This window comes from Eschscholzia californica, unplaced genomic scaffold, assembly GCF_041429995.1.
Source record: "Eschscholzia californica isolate CP2 unplaced genomic scaffold, dmEscCali1.0.p SCAF_2, whole genome shotgun sequence".
Classification (NCBI taxonomy): domain Eukaryota; kingdom Viridiplantae; phylum Streptophyta; class Magnoliopsida; order Ranunculales; family Papaveraceae; genus Eschscholzia; species Eschscholzia californica.
Genome location: NW_028238309.1, coordinates 51,135,808 through 51,154,336, shown reverse-complemented (window position 1 = coordinate 51,154,336; position 18,529 = coordinate 51,135,808). Strand labels below are relative to the sequence as shown.

The 18,529-nt window shown below is 36.8% G+C and overlaps 4 protein-coding genes across 5 annotated transcripts; 3 read left to right on the top strand and 1 right to left on the bottom strand.

Annotated features, from left to right (window-relative positions):
- Positions 1 to 2,420: 2,420 nt before the first annotated feature.
- On the top strand, positions 2,421 to 9,789 carry LOC147558779 (villin-2-like). Of its 2 annotated transcripts, none has more exons than XM_086660511.1 (8): positions 2,421 to 4,349; positions 6,342 to 6,726; positions 6,919 to 6,995; positions 7,073 to 7,198; positions 7,468 to 7,530; positions 8,115 to 8,376; positions 8,746 to 8,984; positions 9,199 to 9,789. In XM_086660511.1, exons 2-8 carry the CDS (start codon positions 6,651 to 6,653, stop codon positions 9,232 to 9,234), a joined length of 879 nt encoding a protein of 292 aa, XP_086516637.1. In that variant the 5' UTR covers positions 2,421 to 4,349; positions 6,342 to 6,650; the 3' UTR covers positions 9,235 to 9,789. The 2 variants fall into 2 exon arrangements, with proteins under 2 accessions (XP_086516637.1, XP_086516636.1); XM_086660510.1 differs by having other exon boundaries at positions 2,883 to 5,486; positions 6,125 to 6,726.
- LOC147558780 (transcription initiation factor TFIID subunit 8-like) lies at positions 3,055 to 4,395 on the top strand. The gene has a single exon (XM_086660509.1). The coding sequence runs from the start codon at positions 3,055 to 3,057 to the stop codon at positions 4,168 to 4,170; it is 1,116 nt and encodes a 371-aa protein (XP_086516635.1). The 3' UTR covers positions 4,171 to 4,395.
- A 2,671-nt stretch (positions 9,790 to 12,460) lies between the features above and the next one.
- ZKT (protein containing PDZ domain, a K-box domain, and a TPR region) lies at positions 12,461 to 15,828 on the top strand. Its single transcript, XM_086660455.1, has 7 exons — positions 12,461 to 13,209; positions 14,233 to 14,339; positions 14,491 to 14,585; positions 14,718 to 14,794; positions 14,954 to 15,074; positions 15,174 to 15,233; positions 15,327 to 15,828. The coding sequence occupies exons 1-7, from the start codon at positions 12,764 to 12,766 to the stop codon at positions 15,468 to 15,470; spliced, it is 1,050 nt and encodes a 349-aa protein (XP_086516581.1). The 5' UTR covers positions 12,461 to 12,763; the 3' UTR covers positions 15,471 to 15,828.
- A 107-nt stretch (positions 15,829 to 15,935) lies between these two features.
- On the bottom strand, positions 15,936 to 18,172 carry LOC147558777 (putative galactose-1-phosphate uridyltransferase). Its single transcript, XM_086660456.1, has 3 exons — positions 17,650 to 18,172; positions 16,840 to 17,130; positions 15,936 to 16,292 (listed from the first exon to the last, which is right to left on the bottom strand). The coding sequence occupies exons 1-3, from the start codon at positions 18,118 to 18,120 to the stop codon at positions 16,032 to 16,034; spliced, it is 1,023 nt and encodes a 340-aa protein (XP_086516582.1). The 5' UTR covers positions 18,121 to 18,172; the 3' UTR covers positions 15,936 to 16,031.
- Positions 18,173 to 18,529: the final 357 nt, after the last annotated feature.

The following is an 18,529-nucleotide window of genomic DNA, read 5'->3' as shown; positions in this document are numbered from 1 at the left end:
AAGTATTGAAAGGACACTCATCTTCATTGCAGCCAAGAATCACCCTATATCGATCATTCTTTATAAAAAATTTAGCTTTTTTAGTACTGATAGAGTAATGACCAGGAGCATTTCAGAAGTCTTAAACCCCACCCTCAAACTCTTGACTGGTGTGGACGAACATTGGACCTCATGCATCCGCCTTAGTTATTTTCCATTTAAGGTAACAACCATAAGAAGTTGCATCACTGAAATTAATTCAATGATTGAATAACTGCCCACAAAAATGTAAAAACATCGCGTGTAATAAGAATAAAGAAAATACTAGAAAAATGTTTCAAATGTTTTCTCATAATTTAAGTAATACAGGATAATGAAGAAAATGCTAAAGAAATGTAAAAAATTTGGTTAACATAATGTAAGTTAGAAAACATATGATACATTATTATGCTGTTGTTACGTCGATTTGTCACCTAAGTTGTTTGAAAAACTCAGAAGTATTTTTGAGTGTAAGTATATAATTGTTTGTTTAAAATCAATAAAATGCTACAATTTTTTTTAAAAAAATTATGTTGTATCTTAGAATGTCGTTGGAAACAATAAGATGCTAGATAAATAATCAAACTTTTATCCGCATATTCTAACTAATTCAGAACATATGTTACGCATATTATACGAATAGAATCAATAAAATGTTAGAAAAATACTTAAAATGCCAGCAAAATAAATATATGTTTATATTATGTTTTTTTTGTGAAAACAAGACTGTTGTGATCGAAATTCAACTTTTTTCATCGAAAAAAGTGATAAAATGTGTTACAATTAAGAATGTTGTTAGAATTAAATAATGTTTTAAGAAGATACAAAATTTAATCACCATATATATAATTTGGGCAAATGGCCCCCAACTTTGTGACCAGCTTCCTGCCTAGCCCCCTACTTTAGCAAATATTCCCATATGACCCCCTTTTTCCGTTATCTTTAACTGTCCGTTACTCTCACTCCTCCACCTCATTCCCTCTCTCTGCCAAGTCACATAAACTGACACATCATCGTCTTCTCCGGCAGAGGTCGCCGGCCGGCGACCTTCAAACAAAAAAAAAAATAAAAAATTTCCCTCTCTTTCTCTAAAAAAAAAGAAAATGTTTTTTTCCCCCTTTCTATCTCTAGATCTGGTTCACCTTTTTGTTTTTTTTTATGTTTGAAGGTCGTTGGCCGGCGACCTCTGTCGGAGAAGACGATGATGTGTCATTTTATGTGACTTGACAGAGAGAGGAAATGAGGTGGAGGAGTGAGAGTAATGGACAGTTAAAGATAACGGAAAAAAGGGGCCATATGGGAATATTTGCTAAAGTAGGGGGCTAGGCAGGAAGCTGATCACAAAGTTGGGGGTCATTTGGGAAATAACCCATATAATTTTGATAATGATTTTCAAGACAAAACAACTTGTAGAGATAGAAGTAGGCCAGCGCTTTGGGGAAAGCTAAATAGTTTCCGGGGTGTGAAATTTTAAAGGGAATATGTAAAATTTTAGAGATTTTCCGGGAAAATAAATTTTAAGGAGAAATAAAAAAAAACACTCCACCTCACCTCACTCTCTCTCCACCTCACCTCTTTGTCTTCTCCGATTTGGTCGCCGGCCGGGAAATTTTCCGGCCGGCGACCATTAAAAAAAAAAAAATTCACTCTCTCTCTCTCTCTAGAAACTCCGGCGAAGGGGTTTCCCTTCGCCGGAGTCCCGGTCTGTTGAAGAACAGACCAGACTGGTCTGTTCTTCAACAGACCACTTCCGGTCTGTTCTTCAACAGGCCAGATCTGGTCTGTTGAAGAACAGACCAGTTCCGGTCTGTTGAAGAACAGACCGGAACTCCGGCGAAGGGAAACCCCTTCGCCGGAGTTTCTAGAGAGAGAGAGAGTGAAAGAAATTTTTTTTTTTTTTTTAAATGGTCGCCGGCCGAAAAATTTTCCGGCCGGCGACCTAATCGGAGAAGATAGAGGTGAGGTGGAGAGAGAGTGAGGTGAGGTGGAGAAGTATTTTGCTTTCCCCCTAAATAAAATTGTCAAACAAAATTGACCAATTTTTGACCAAGTCTTCACACTCCGGAAACTTTTTAGCTTTCCCCAAAGCGCTGGCCATAGAAATATTGTAAGAGCATAGAGAGAGAAGGGAGTCTCATTTTTAGGACAAGAAAGACTGATTTGGTATGTTGGTCCTGACAACTTTAAACTTTGGAAATAAATATTGAGAATAAATTTTGACCATAGATATATGGGTAATTTTGTAGGCAATGCCCTTTATAGATAAAGACAATGTATTTTGCAAGTTCGACTTGGTCAATTTCTTATGACCAAGTTTAGTTAAAGGCAATGCTGCCTATTTTTGAAGGTTAATTTCATCTATCTCACAAAAAATCACCAACCGAAGAATGCCCTAGATATTCGTGGACGTTTAAATGTCCATGAGATCAAACAGTCCAGTTTCCTCCCAAAAGAGAATCAAATAGCAATTCTACAAAGTTCGGGAAAAACCTACCATCTATATTTTACCTTACTTCTCCACTTCCGTCTCCCCAAGTCTTAGGATTCTTTGGGGATTTAAACTTCCAGCTGCTCCTCCATAACGCGAAACCCTAGATTCTGTCCAATTTGTTCTGGTTAAAATCACTTTCCGACTCCGTCAACTTCATAAATCCTAAAAATTTCTGCTCGGGGATACCCATACTCTTCTTGTTCTTCCGATATCACTTGTCCGCTCCTTTAATAACCGGCGAGGCTTTCACGAAATCCCCAGTTTCATACATATTAAAAGGTTCTTGTTTTATCGTTGTTCATTCTTTGGAGTTAGTTTTTTTGCTTCATCTTGGTAGAAATAATCAAGCTTTCATTTTTTTCTTGTCTAATTTCGGTTGTTATTTAATCTCTGTTAAAATTTGGATGATCAATCCTAGAACTCCCTAGATGCATAGGTAAAACCTCCCTTTGACGAATAATGCGGTTCTAGATGGAACCCTTATGTAGAAAGATAGAGTTTTTGGAAATCCTAGTTCTTCTGACTTGATATCAGAAGTTCTGAAAATGATCAATGGATGTGGGGGGAGTGGGAATGACAAGGAACATGATACAAATAAGAAATCAAAAGGAGGAGGCGATCAATTTGGTTTAGCAATTGTGAGAATCGCAGTTGCTCAAATATGCGAAGCTGCTGGATTTCAGAATTTTCAGCAGTCCGCTTTAGAAGCTCTCTCTGATATTGCTATCCGTTACCTTCGCGAATTAGGTAATAAATCTCATTCTTTTGCTAATTTAGCCGGTAGAACAGAAACCAATGTATTTGATATTATTCAAGGATTAGAAGATTTGGGATCAGCTCATGGTTTTCCTGGTGCATCAGATGTAACTAGATGTTCCACGAGTTCTGGCATAGTAAAAGAAGTCATTCAGTTTGTCAATTATACAGATGAAATTCCTCTTATTCGGCCAGTTCCTTATTTTCCCGTAATAAAATGTCGAAAACCGACACCAAGTTTTCTGCACATTGGTCAGACACCTATTGGAGAAAATATTCCGAATTGGTTACCTGCATTCCCTGACCCAAGCACTTACAATAATTCCCCTCTTCCGAATGAGAGAGGCAGCGAGAGTCGTGTAGATAGAGTTGAAGATACTAGGCATAATAGAAAGGCACAATGGTCTTTATCAAATTTGCAGCAGAGATTGGCATGTAATGGGTCAGCTGCAAACACCTTGGCAGAACATGGAGATGCTACTAAAGCGAAACGTGCAGCAGAGAGTAATCCTTTTCTTGCTCTACCCATTCAATCAGATGAGAAGGATGTTCCTTCTGTTGCTTTACCAGATAAGGTTCCAAATTTACGAGTTACAAATAAAAATGGGGACTTGATGTTGGGTCTTATTCCTCCAGCTATTGAAGCATCAAGGGAGAGGGTTTGTGTTCCGGGTGATTTTGATAGACAAGTTCTTCCACTAAAGAGGCCTCATGTGCATTTTAAACTTGGGCCTGCAAAGAAATCATTGCATATGCCTTCAGATTTGAGTCTTCAGAACCAGGATCCAGGTACAACAGCTTCTTGGTTTCCGACAGATGATGAGATTCACGACAAGGATGAGAAAAAATTGAAAGTTGAGCTAATAGTGAAGGAAACTACGGAAAATTTGCAAAAATTAGCTTAGCTTAGAGCAATATGTTTACTGGCTGGCTTGGGGAAGTTGTATACTTGTTAAGTAACGTGGCAATAATAGCTTAAGATTGAGAGTTGTTGAAGTCAAGGAAAGGCATATTTATTATTTACGATTGTTATTCTGGCTGCTGCATTCTAGTTCCTCAATGTCAACATAAAAAGTTTCTCGTGGTATGTAACTTTTACTCCCATGAAAGCAATTGTTTTGAGCTTTGCATTTCCAAGATTTCAACTATTGATCGACTGACATGATTTTATAACCACTTTGGTGTGAGTAGACTATAGAATATCCTAAGACTAGGACTTCTTTAGTATCATGAGTAGTATAATAGTGGTTGTAAGCAAACATATATATTTGCTTGAGAGGAAATCTTTCGCGCACGTTCCTTTGTTTCTTTTTTTTCAAACGTACCATAAAATACTTAGCACACTTCATTGTTCTTCCCTTTTTGAAAATTGACTTCAATGTTGTCCATAACATAATGGAACGAGGGTGTAATCCGTGCCCGTAGGGCACGGACAGTTCTTTCAAACGCACTACATATCAAGCAAACTATGTGAATGAACATAAATTAGTTATGTTTTTGTTCCCTTTATTCATCAACTAGAGAGCTTAGTGTTGAAATTAGCTAGGTGTGATATTGAGTGAAGAAAGAATACGTTTTCATATCCTATCCCTACTACACAACCAGGAAAATGAAGGGATGTTAGGGTTTTTAAGATTCTTTTCAGGACGAGTGTAGTTTGTGGGCAAAAGACACTAGAAATTTGCACCAGTTACATAGATATCTTATGTGATATTAATTGAATGGCATAATATACTAGTAACTGATGTAGATAACATCAAAAGGCGTACATGAAAAAAACTGTCTCCCTCTCTGCTTCAAGAAAGCATGAAGAAAGGCAAAGGTAGGTAGGTGTAACAGAATGTTTAGGTTAATGAGGTTTGATTGCTTTAGATCACCCACTTCATTATATTCCATTTTGCATGCAAATACTAGTGCTATGCTTTATTGACTTAAACCACTCAACATTCAGTTATTGGGTTTCCTTGGACTGGTCTGTGCTCACACCATTTTGGAGGGACCTGTCTATACATAGGCTCGCTATACTATAGTTAATGCAATCACAAAGACAGATACATTTGCTGATCACTAGATCAACTCCGTATTTCGTCCATTGGATTGATGTTGAGTTTGTTTTATTTCTGTATCTTCAATTTTAATAGTTTCGAGACTTGCCACTCTTCCACTCTTAAGGATTTAGCTGTTGATGGGAGGTGACGTTCATTGACAATTTTCTACCCTTGTGATCTTCATTATCTACATTAGCTTTGGTGGCCTTAAGCATTTCAAACTTTGTTAATTTCTTGCATTTTCTAGCAAAGGAGGAACTACTGATTAAATAAGAATGATTTTGATTAGTTCCTATATGTTTGCAAGTAATTTTACCAATAAGTTTTGACCAAGATATTAGAGGAAGTCAGAACTTGTTAATTAGGTCTTTTTTATGTCAAAAAGGATTCCGAAATGTTATCACATGTCCTGGATAGTAAGTTTTAGTTCGTTTCGGACTTGGGAGTGGTTTTAGAGGAGACATCAACGGTTGCTTGATCAAATGACATCCCATTGTTAATGCTACAATTTGCAAATGATATATTGGGTTGATGTCGCGAAGTACTGAACTTGGATTGTATCAAATAATCGAATAAATTGAAACCTAAATGATAGTTCTCTGTATGAACTAGCATGCATTACCCTTCAGAACTAATATAATTTCTGTTATATAACTAAAAATATTGTCGAGGAGATTAGACTTAGGAGTAAGAGTGTAAGATTCTGCCTTCATCATGTTTCCAGAAACGTATATATGTATTACAAGTGCCCTTTGGTTCAATTTGAGCTCAAATCAGCACCGTTGGGGTGTGGGGGGGTGGTTTACTTTAGGCACCTTGGGGTAACGGGGGGTTATTTCTTTGAAAATAATACTGTTCGAGTCAACAGATCCATTACCATTTGAATCAATATTTGTTAACATGGTATGGATCTGATCACCTGTTGGTTTTAAACCTAAAGATCGAAGTAATGCTGCTAGTTCAAGTTGTGTTAAACTTCCATCTGAATCCATGTCGAATCTTGAAAAAATCTCTCTTAATTGTTCCAGTTGTTCTGTTTTAAAAGATTTCATTTCTCTTTGGGAATATATATTTATGAAAAAAAAGAAATTGATGGGTTTTGATGATATCAAAGAGGAAGAAAGAAAAGGATGAATAGAAGGAGGAGCTAGGGTTTGTTATAATAAATGGCAGACAGGCAGGAGGCAGAGGGAGGGTTTGTTAGAGAAAGAAATGGAGTTAAGGTAGAAAGAGAGAGAGAGTCGCTGGAATTTTATGAGAAATGAGAAGAAGGGAGGATATTGAAGGAAGTAGAATTCCCTCTCACTGAATCCACTGATGACCTCTTCTTTGAGCCCATGCGTTGTACCCTTTATAAAGTTCCTCAAGCCCTTCAGAACAGAGAAGACTTTGACTTCATCTTCAGTTGCATGGGTAAGATAATCAACATCAAACCTCGTAATTTTGGTCGTGTGAATAATAATACTGTTCGAGTCCACTACTTACTTTATTTTCCACTACTTACCTCCAACACAACCACTCTACCGTAAATAACTTGTGATGTTAGGGTTTCTATTTTCAAAATCATTCAAGATGATCTGTTGACTGAGGATATCTTGATACTAGACACACATGCTGAGGTTTTCGTTTGGGTTGGTCAGGCCGACTCCAAAGAAAAGCAAAAGGCATTTGAGATTGGGCAGGTATTATTGCTTTGCAGTAAGATTTGCTAGTCACATCACTGCTGTTATGTACCTCATGTAGAATCTAAATGTTTCAGAGGTATATAGAGCTGGCAGTATCTCTGGACGGGTTGTCTCCTGATGTAACAGTATACAAGGTCACAGAAGGGAATGAGCCATGCTTCTTCACAACATACTTCTCATGGGATTCGTCGAAAGCAACTGTAGGTTTAAGATGTGCAAAATTCTCTATTTGTTAATCTCAAGCCTTTTCTCATCAGTGTTCTCTACACCTTTTCCCGAACTAACTGAAAAAGAAAGTCGGCTCATGCATTAAAAGGCAAAGCTAAAGGAAAATAGAGGATAGAAACCCCAAGATCTATCTCAGAATTGTTGTGTTATTGGGGTTTTCACCAACTGTTGTCACCATCGCATTTCACTAACATTTCGTTGTTTGTATTCTCTTTAAAAATCCTTTCCCATGAAACTGCAGGTTCACGGAAATTCATTTGAAAAGAAACTGGCTTGGCTCTTTGGATCATCACATGCCTCACGGGTAAATCCTTCTTCTATGACATTATTCAACTGCCAGAACATAACATGATATAAAAATATAGCTGCATCACATGGTTATTCATTATTTGATAGACGTGTTGGACACTCTTATATTCGATGTGTCTTCTGTTGCTGTAATATGAGATTTTGTATGTACATGTTGTGTGTAGTATTATACAGCTCTAGGTTTAGCAATGGTCCATACTTTGTAAGTAAATATGCATGATCTAATAAATAAGGTAAGGAGAAAGTTAATGTGTAAAGTCATATCCTGGTTTTTGCCATTTCTGAACTCACCTTATCTATGTTACTGAACTCGCCAATATTAGTTTTTGGGGCATTAGAGGAATCATAAGATTACATACGGGATGATGAATCGACTATGAAGATTTAGACTGGTTATGTAGGTTGTGTTTATTTTTCTAAAATTCTGAATAATCTGAATCTAATGGTTCAACAAACGAATTATATGACATTTCTTCTTTTATTTTTTGACCATAAAATATCACGTGAACCCAATAAGAATGGATTTTAAGAAATTTGAGGGCTTGCTTATTTTGATTTACTGTTACTTGGTCACTGCAGAGCCAGACCAAATCTAATGGTTCAAGAAATGGCGGACAAACTCAAAGAGCTTCAGCTTTAGCTGCCTTGTCTTCTGCATTTAATCCCTCATCTGGGTCCAAATCTGCTCCAGCTACGAAGCCATCCTCTTCGAGCCGAGGATCACAAAGAGCAGCCGCTATTGCGGCTCTCTCAACAGTTCTTACTGCTGAACAGAAGAAGCAGTCTGATGCCTCACCATCCAAAACAAGTAGAAGTCCTACCACCGAACCAAGCAATTCTGGTAAGGCAGACATAACAATCAGATTCTTCACGTATTGAAAAAAGATACTACAGTCAGTTATTTGTTAGAAGTTTTAGACGAGTCTGTAAAATAGTATCTGTATGATTTCCTTGTCACCAACCAAAAAGGAAAACTATCTATGAAGTGGATGTTCGATCTCTTAAAGTTCGTTTTTTTTCAATTGAAAGATGTGATCTCTTAAAGTTCTTGGCTGACATTCGATAGAGAGTTCAAACCAGCCAAGAATTTGTCACTCTAGTTCAATACAGTTTTTTCACACATGTTCGCGTAGAATCAGAACTTACTCTATTTTGTATACTAAATACACTTTTTAAGTTTACAAAGTCTTGTATCTTTATGTATTTGCAGATGGACCGAAGAGTGAGAATACTGTTTCTAAAGTAGATTGGCAAGAAGTAAAGGAAACAGTAGACGCAGTAGAAGTAGGTTCTATGTCGGAAAGCAATGGAGAAGACTCAGAAGTAAATGTGGTGAAGCAAGAGTCGCAGGCAGATGAAAAGGGCAGCGGAAGTGGTCCATTCAGTTATGATCAATTAAGGACTAAATCAGCCAACCCATCTAGAGGAATTGACATCAAACGAAGAGAGGTATGCGTGTTTCGTCCCAGATACTTGGAAATGTGCTAAAAATGCTTTAATTTTCACAATTACGTCATAATAATTTTCTGTTATCTTTACGTCAACAATTCTTTTTCGCTTTTTTGTTTTAACACTTGCTTTTATCAAGCTAATGCACTAGATGGTAGCCTATGATAAGTTTAATCGGTTTCTTCCTTTTCCTTTTCTGTTCTTAATTTTGCAGGCTTATTTGTCTGATGACGAAAGAGGCATTCTATAAACAACCGAGATGGAAGCAGGACATGCAGAAAAAGAAAGTCGAACTATTCTGAGTGCCGGAAATGTTTAGATCGAGAAACTAGTAATTTATTGGTTGATTGATTGATTTACATGTTCAGTACTTCTACCCGTTTGTTTTCATTCGTCCTCTTGGTGACTTTATCTTGATGGAGAAAAAATGTGTGCAACTTTAGAGAACAATATGGCATCGGGTTGCTATATCTAGGTGTTTGATGAGGAAAGATAGTTGCTGCTGCCTTACCCTGGATGTACTTTTATCTGGTTGTTTGCTCTATAGACATGTGAGATTTCGGTGTTGTATTTTCAGGATGGCAGCAACAAAGAGAGTGTTTGCATGTAATATTCTTTTATTTGTAGGCAGGTGATGTCGTTTAGTTCGATCTTGTCAGTGAGAAAGAAGTAATGGTTGGTTTTGTTGGTTGGTTGGTTGGTTGGTTGGTTGGTTGATATGTTTGTATGTATTTATTAACTTGGATATTGTTGAATCCTTGACTATTTATAAGGATTTATGGTATAAAAGGTTGTTTATAGACAATACAAGTTCGGTTGTTGTTTGAAAATGTGGCATAAGTATCAAATTTGGGGCATTTTTATATAAGAAAACATGTATGGGGAAGGAGTCAACTACCCAAGAAAGGCCAGTATACTGTATGGCTGAAATTTTGTAGCTAGAAAACTAAAAAAAAAATTATTAGCTAGACGTACCGACACTAGGTTAAAAATAACTTTGGGATGTTCACATCAAATGGTGGCCAATACGCGGACAACAGTTTTTCTTATATGGACAATTATTTTCGGGTCCGATGCGAGTCAACTATGCTTGACTTAGTTGACTTTGATTTAATAAAGGGACAACTCAATAAAGTCTTAAATACTACTCCCTCCGTCCCATATTGAATGACCTAATTTCTATTTTGGGTTGTCCCATTTTAGTGTCCTGTTTCTAAAAATAAAGAAAAGAACTTTTCGCTCTTTCCAACAATACCCATTACTATAAATTTAATGACAACTTTATTTAAAAGTAAATTCAACTTTTTCATTGTAAATTACAAAAGTTAATGAGGTTACAATTGGAAAAACCATGTTATTTTTTAAAGTCAAACTCCAATTAATGATGTTCCCTTAAAAAGTTGGGTTTTCAAAATAGGTCATTCTTTTTGGGACTGAGGGAGTAATAATTAGTAACTTGTGGACTACTAACAAAAATAATAGTTAAAGATTGAAAACCTAAACTGTCTTCTTCTTCATCTTCTTCCTTCTTCTTAGTCTTATTCTTCTTTCTTCACTTCTACTAAAAGTAAATTGTAGTTTCTACCATTTTTTTTATCAAATCCTAGATGGATGAAGAAGACAAAATCTCTTCTTATTAGTCTTATTCTTCTTTCTTCACTTCTACTAAAAGTAAACTGTAGTTTCTACCATTTTTTTTTATCAAACCCTAGATGGATGGATGAAGAAGACAAAATCCCTCAATCTGCACCTGAAGAAGTTTTTCCGGGCGTTTCTATAATAGGCATTAATGACATTGATGAGGTAAAACAAAACATAACTTGCGACGAAAATATGGCAAAATCGGACAATTTTCCAGATTTTCGTAGCAACTTAGCTTCTGTTATGCCGTATTTTCGGAGAAAACCGACGAAAATATTGCATAACAGAAGCTAAGTTGCGACGAAAATCTGGCAAGTTTTCTGAATATGCCAGATTTTCGTCGCAAGTGATGTTCTGTTATGCCATATTTTTGTACAACCCGAATTACTAGATTCATCTTCCTCTTCACCATCGTTTTCAGAGTCAGAACCAACAGATCCATCTTCGTCTTCCACATCTTCTTCTTAATGGTTGGTTTTAGAGTTTTAGGATTCTAACCTTTGTCTTTGGGGAGATTCTACAACAACTCCCTTGCCTTTGTTTGATGCCATAACCACCAATGCTTCTCCAAGGAGTTTCTCTCTCTAGAAATTTGGATGATGATGAAGAACAAGTAATAGAAGAGATGAAGACTAAATAACCTAGGGTTTATGGAGAAAGAGAGAGGTCATCAAATAATACATCTGATTCTAAGAGGACTTGAGTGAAAATAATAGAGAGTTGTCCCCTTAAAAACTGATGTCCATATAAAAACTTAATTTTTTTGCGTTGTCCACATAAGATAGTTGTCCATATAAGAAAAGCGGTTGTCCGCGTATTGGTCACCCATCAAATTTATGTCATGGAAATGTCTGTTCGGTTGTTATCAACAAATATTCACACTAAGCGTAAACCCACCCTTCGAGCATGGGCAAGGTCATGGAGCTAGATCGATGACCGAAATAATAGCCTATACCTAAAATAAAGGTCTTGTTATTATTAGTGACATTCCATTACGAGAATTAATCAATCTTTTCTTAACAAGAGTTTGGTATCAGCTGAGTAGATAAGTGTCCAATCAGCTCATTCCTCCTACAATATAGATGTTCACAATAAACAAGTTGTTTTATCTAACACGTAATCATATGACCATATCTTATTTAACTTGATATTATACAAAGTAGCATTAAAAAATCACAATAGTCTCAACTCTCAACCATGGCAACTAGAGCTAATGTCAAAAATTTCAGATATTGTCAAAAACCTTTGGTTGGAGTGGTTGCCAAGTTAGTTTCCACCTTATAGGTTAAGGGTTCGAGATACAGAGTCATACACTTCAAAGTATGCTGACATTTACAAATAAAATAGAAATTTCAAATATTTTCAAACATTTTGTCAAATTTATGAAGGACAAACAGCAGAGGAATGCGAATGTATGGCAATCTTGAAGGCAGTCCAATGGGCGTCTGAACTCAAAATTTCTCATCTTCAAATTGAAAGCGACAACATCAATCTGATTAATCACCTCCAGGACCAGAGACATGATATCAATTGGCAGTCTATGAATCACATGGAAGGCATTAGATCTCTCAGAGCTAGCTTTGATCAAATCCAATTTCACTGCGGCCTGAGATCGATCAATATTCTAGCCGATAAATTAGTCAAGTGAGGGAGGAAAAATAGAGTCAAGCGCACATGGCACTCGAAGGAGACTATGACGATGGATTTGGGAATGTAGTTTTTTGTTTGGTTTGTTCTTTCCTTCAACAAAAAAAAACATTAGTGCGTATGACCATGTACAAAATATAATTTTTATTTTTCGAAATACAAATATTTACAAAACAAAATTCTCACTTGTAAAAGCCCATACAAAAGCAAAGAAGTGGTAGCAAGTTAACATTACCAAAATGTGCCATGAAAAGAAGTTGGATAATATTTCATGGTTGAAACTCAACCTCAAAGTAGAGCCACATAGTTCTATATATCTCCCTTCAATCCAAACCTCTTCCTCCTATTCCTCTCCTTCAAATTTCAATCAAACTCACTTGGTATCACTTTCTCCAATCTCTATAATGTTGATAATCATTCACTAGTAGACCAAACAAGCAAAAGACATAGGAGACAGAAGCCCAGAACTAGAGAGAGAAATTAAACCCATCATGTCAATGGCTTCAAGCAACTACCCATCTCTCTGTTCTTCACCTCCATTACCAAGATCAACATCAATAACAACACTAACCAAGCAAAACCCATCACTCCCTTTTCCACTAAAATGTCATCACAATTCTCTCTCATCAAGAATTCCTTCTTCATCAATCAATACCCACAACAAGAAGAAGAAGAAGAAGATGAATTCATCTTCAATTTCAGCATCATCATCTCAATCTGAATCCTCTACTGAACCCAACCCACCACCTAAATCAGAGAGTAATGGTGAAGGAGAAGAAGAAAAATATGAAGAGTATGAGGTAGAAATTGAGCAGCCCTATGGTTTGAGGTTTACTAAAGGCAGGGATGGAGGTACATATATTGATGCTATAGCTCCTGGAGGGTTTGCTGCCAAGACTGGCAAGTTTACTGTTGGAGATAAAGTTATTGCTACCAGGTAACAAGTCTCTTCACTTTCTCTCACCACATTTTTTGCTTATTTGTACTTCTCTTGTTGTTTCAATGTTTTATGCTTCTTGATTAGTAGTTTCATATTCTGTTCATAAAACTAAAAACCTCAAATTAGAATATGATATCTAGGTTAAGTTGGGGTAGGATTAGTTCTACAAGAACCTAAGGCTGCGTCTTGCGCGCTAGAATGAAATGTGATTACCACTAATCGCATTCTGAAATTATGTTTGGTACGCGAAAATGGACTAAGGATCGCATTCGGAGCAAGAATGATATTCATCTTAAAAGAGGAATTCAACACCCAGGGGAGGGTGGGTTTGCGATTTCCTTTCCCTTAGAATCGTCAATCAAATAATCTACAAACAAAATCAATATGCATGAATCCGACTCCTTGCCAAATCAAACAATATAGTACGATATTGGGATTACTAGGAATCACATCATGGGATTGTTGTTCCTGGTAACCACAGTCCTTTTCCGTGCCAAACAAGACCTAGAAGTTTCACTAGTTTATGGTCCTAAACCTTTCTGATCCATTTATTTCCATTTTTCAATGAGTAGTAGACCCTCAGATCAATTGAAACCAAGGGTTGTGGTTGCTTGTTAAACCCAAGATCTGAAGATTGTGTGGCCCAATAACGTATCGACATTGTCCCTGATTAGCCACCACCCAAACCCCAACAACATGTTGATATCGTCCCTGATTAGCCATCGCCCAAACCCAGACAATATTTTCCCTGATTAGCCATTACACAAACCCCAACATCTCAATATTGTCTTTTATTAGCCACCATTCATGTAGCTTGAAGTTTTGTTCCTGGCATGGGCTCTCAGAAGTCCGCACCAAAAGATCATAAAGGTACTGGCCTCACATCTTTAGCCAATGATCTAGGCATTTGCCTAAGCGATGTGGGACTAGGAATTGTCTCCTTCATATGTGCCACTGTTAACTAGAATTGAACTGAATGGATGTGTGTAGTTGCTAAAGCATGTAAAATAATGTATGCAGTGCAGTTTTTGGGACAGAATTATGGCCTGCTGCTGAATATGGTAGGACAATGTACACTATCCGACAGAGAATCGGTCCGTTACTTATGAAAATGGAGAAGAGATATGGTTAGTTCTTTGCTATTTTTCCAAGTTCCATCCTATATCTATCAAGAAAGATGGCAAAAAAAGGAAAGAGTTAAGAGAAGAATTCTCTTACCTACATTGTTAAGTTAAACGAAAACATATTCGTCGTATTAATATGTTAGGACATACTCAGGTAAGATAGAGACTGCGGGTGAGCTGACGGAAAAGGAGATTATTCGAGCTGAAAGGAACTCCGGCGTCGTTAGTAACAAAGTCAGAGAAATTCAAGTGAGTATATCATATTATTGTTTGATATGGAAAATAGATCATAAATGCAACTAAAACGGTTGAAATTCTGATTCTATGGTGGTGAAACTGTAAAAATTTTGTACCCAACGAGTACTTTTACTTTATCTGCAGATGCAAAATTACGTGAGGAAGATGGAACAAAAGCAGCAAAGAGCGAATGACCTTCGTGAAGGACTAAAGCTTTACAAGTAAGTACCCGAAAGGCCGAAATCGTTATCCTCAGTTACTCCCTTCAGTCCCTGCAGTCATAAACAATTCGGTCAGAAAAAAAATCACGACGTTCTTCTACTTGGGCTTCTAATATCATGTTTTCTCATAAGTATATTTTGTTTCGTTCATTACACAAGGGAATCAAAATACGAAGAAGCATTAGAGAAGTTTGAATCCGTATTAGGATCAAAACCAGAACTTAACGAGGCTTCAGTGGCGAGTTACAACGTGGCATGTTGTTATTCGAAGCTTAATCAGGTAAACCATAAGGAACCGAAAAGTATTTGTAATCCTTTACCGTCATTCAAAGTTCTTCTCCTTTGATTCTTTGAAATTTATATGATGAATTAAATGCAGTTGCAAGCTGGGATCTCTGCCCTCGAAGAAGCTTTAAAAGCAGGATTCGAAGATTTTAATGTAAGCAATTCTTAGTTTACATAATAGATAGTTTCTTCTTCTTCTTTTCTGCACCCCATGGGTTAGCTGAACTCTGTCACCATTATCTCACAGAGAATAAGGACAGATCCAGACCTAGCAAATTTGAGAACATACCCAGAATTTGACCCTTTGTTGAAGAGGTTTGATGAATCATTTATTAATGAAAGCGCCATCAACGCTATCAAATCCATCTTCGGTATATTCAACAAGAAATAGAGCTTTGGAGTGCGACCGAGAATTTAAAGGCAAACAAAGTATTTGCAGACGATGAGGTAGAGCCTCGGTTCGTGTAGAGCTTGTGGACAGATTGCTCGATGATGCCGCCAACAACATGAAGGCATTTGGATAAATTACTGGTTTATCTTTATCTTGTTCATAGCTTTAAAGAATATTTTCAAGGGATAGTTTTTTTTTCTTATATTCTGTAGTTTATAGTCTGTTATCATGAATTCTTGGGACATTTGGTTCTTTTTTCTTTTTGTGTTTGTATGTTACTTCCATACTCCATCTAAACATTCTTTTCCAAATTCTAATATTAAACTATGTTTATCTTGTCGAAGCAGATTTCCTTTTATTTAGATGTCTCGATTATCGACAATATGGTTGCTTGAAAGCCCTCTACAGTGATGTTTTTTCACAAGGGTGTTCAACTAAGATCAATGTAATCTCAAAGATAATAAGTTCTTACAAAATGACACATTTTCATTGAATAGTCGAAACTGATATATACATGTCTTATTCATACAATAGAAGAAGCAATAAAAATGAATTTCAACTTCATAAAACAACATTGACTTCCCTCAAAACCATAGCAGCATCCTCTGGGAAAACAGGATTTATAAAACAACCACTCCCCATCTCAAATCCTCCAACCACACTTAGTTGAGGAACAATCTGTAGAAACCAATGGCTGTAGGGTAGTTCCGAGGGTGTAATGTCCTTCGGGGAAGTGTGGATCATGTAATTGAATGGTGGGTCGTTCAGCTGCTGGGACAATTTTAACAGCATAAGCTTTAGAAGTCCGCCAAGATCCACTGCCTGTTAAAACATAAAAATTATCGCTTGCATTTCAGTTTCATCACTTCTCAAGTAACTAAAGAAACATTTACTTGGCCCAAAACACTCTATATCGCTGCAAACTTGCAATTAAGGTCACGAGGTAAAATTTACTGATTTATGTGTACTAATTATAAGTACCGTTTAGTGGGATACGTTATTTCTGTCATTAGTTCTGTTTCACACAGTTTCGGGGATATAAAAGGGAGTCCTAGAATCTAGCAATTGACTGAACTGAATTCATTGCAGAAACTAACGTAGATCTGTTTCTGTATTTCCAAGATTACTTGTTGGGGTGAAAGTTGCAGGTTTATAAAGAATGAGAAACTATTTAACCTAAATTTTACTGCACCAAGATTCTGGGTTTTATTATAGCAATGATAGATAGAACGAATAAGACATTATTCTGAATGCTGTTTAGGAATTGAAAGAATGAAGGAAACAAAATACAAATCAAAGTGAACTTCTTTAGTTATTTATATGAAACACAAATATATGCACGAAAAAGATAAAAGGAAATGAAGCTTACCTTCTCATGATCTAGTGTATGGAAATGCGAAGAGTGATCACGAGGGATGACCCAGATTTCAAAAGCAAATGAAGCAGCAAAAGGAACAATTGAAATGAAATGGGTTGATTCATCAATCAAAAGTTCTTCTTTTCGAATCTGACAGAGGTTACATTTTCCCGTCTCATTGAAATATTCTTTCATACTATCCATACGAGAAGAAACAGTAGAAGGAACAATTGGAAGACCCATTATCTGACTATGGGAATGACTCATTGATGCTCCAGCTGAGGCACCATGATTCTTAAACACCTATAATTCATCACATAAGTTATAAAACACAACCAACCAAGCTGTTACAACGAAGAACTCGCAAGCAAGAAAAGCGACAATGAAAGTAAATAATCACACAGAAGACAAAAGATTTATGTGCTCCGGTTGGTAAGACCTACTCCACGACAAACTGGACCAATGATTTTCACTATGTATGAAGAAGACTCCAGTATTCGTCGCGTTTCAGGTTAGATATCGTCAACCCATATTCAAGGTATTTTCCAACACAACCAAGAAGGCAAGAACAAAAATGACTAACTGGGTGTTTAACTATCATAATTTTGTGTATTATTTGAAGAATTTCTTTTGAAATCAGACTTAATCACAACCCATCTATCAATTTCGAGTTTTTCCCAAGAACCAGAAATGAATTATTAACAATTCTCCAATTGCTAGTGTTGGAATTGCTCCCAATTTCACAAAAAATTGTTCGAAAATCATTAAAAACAGGTCCTTTAATGAAATGAATCAGGATAATAGAATCTGAATTGAGTATACCTGAACGTATTTGATTGATTCATGAAGGTGAAGCTGATGGATTCTCTGCTTATAAGCAAGCAAAACATCACCAATTTCTGATGGAGAGAGATGAGATAAATGAATGGAGTGAACAGGAGACTCAATAACTACATCATGAAATCCAAACCCACTTTGCCTAGGGTTTGGGTTAGGGTTTGGATGTGAGTCTTGTACGTTTTGAAGTAATTGTTGATCTCTACTGAGAGCTGGAAAGAGGTTTTCAATGACTCTAATTTTCCAATCAGATGTGTATGGAAGAGGAAGTCGGAAAATCTCAGGGGCACATTCATGTTCATGACCTATACAGAAAGGACACTCATTTAATGAATTAGGGTTAGCAGGAGATTTTGATTTGAAATCGGAAGGTCGACGAGCTCGAGCTGGAGAGAAGATTACACACTTGTTTAATACTCTATCCTTTCTGATCTCTGGGTTTCTCCCTGATGCCATCTCTCCCTCTCTCTCTCTCTCTCTCTCTACCTTCCCTCTCTACTCTCTCTCTCTCTCTCTCTCTCTAGTTTCTCTCTCCAAACTCTCTCTCTACTTTCTCTCTCGATGAAGACGACGAGAAGATGATAATGTTGGAGAGGAGGAGAAGATGAAACGCGGGAGCCGTTTTGGTCATTTTAACCTCACGGTTTCCGACTAAAACTTCCCCCCAAATGTAATAACTTAACATTCTGCCCCCTCATTTTATCAAGTACGATCTTTTGACCCCTTAAGAAAGAAGTTTGTTAGTTGGAGGTTAACTTCATTTTTTTCCTTCATATTTGCCCTTCATTTTTTCGCTTAATTATTATTCCTATGGTTGGACACCCATCTTAAGCCCATGAGGTCGCGGGATCGAATCTCGTTGGAA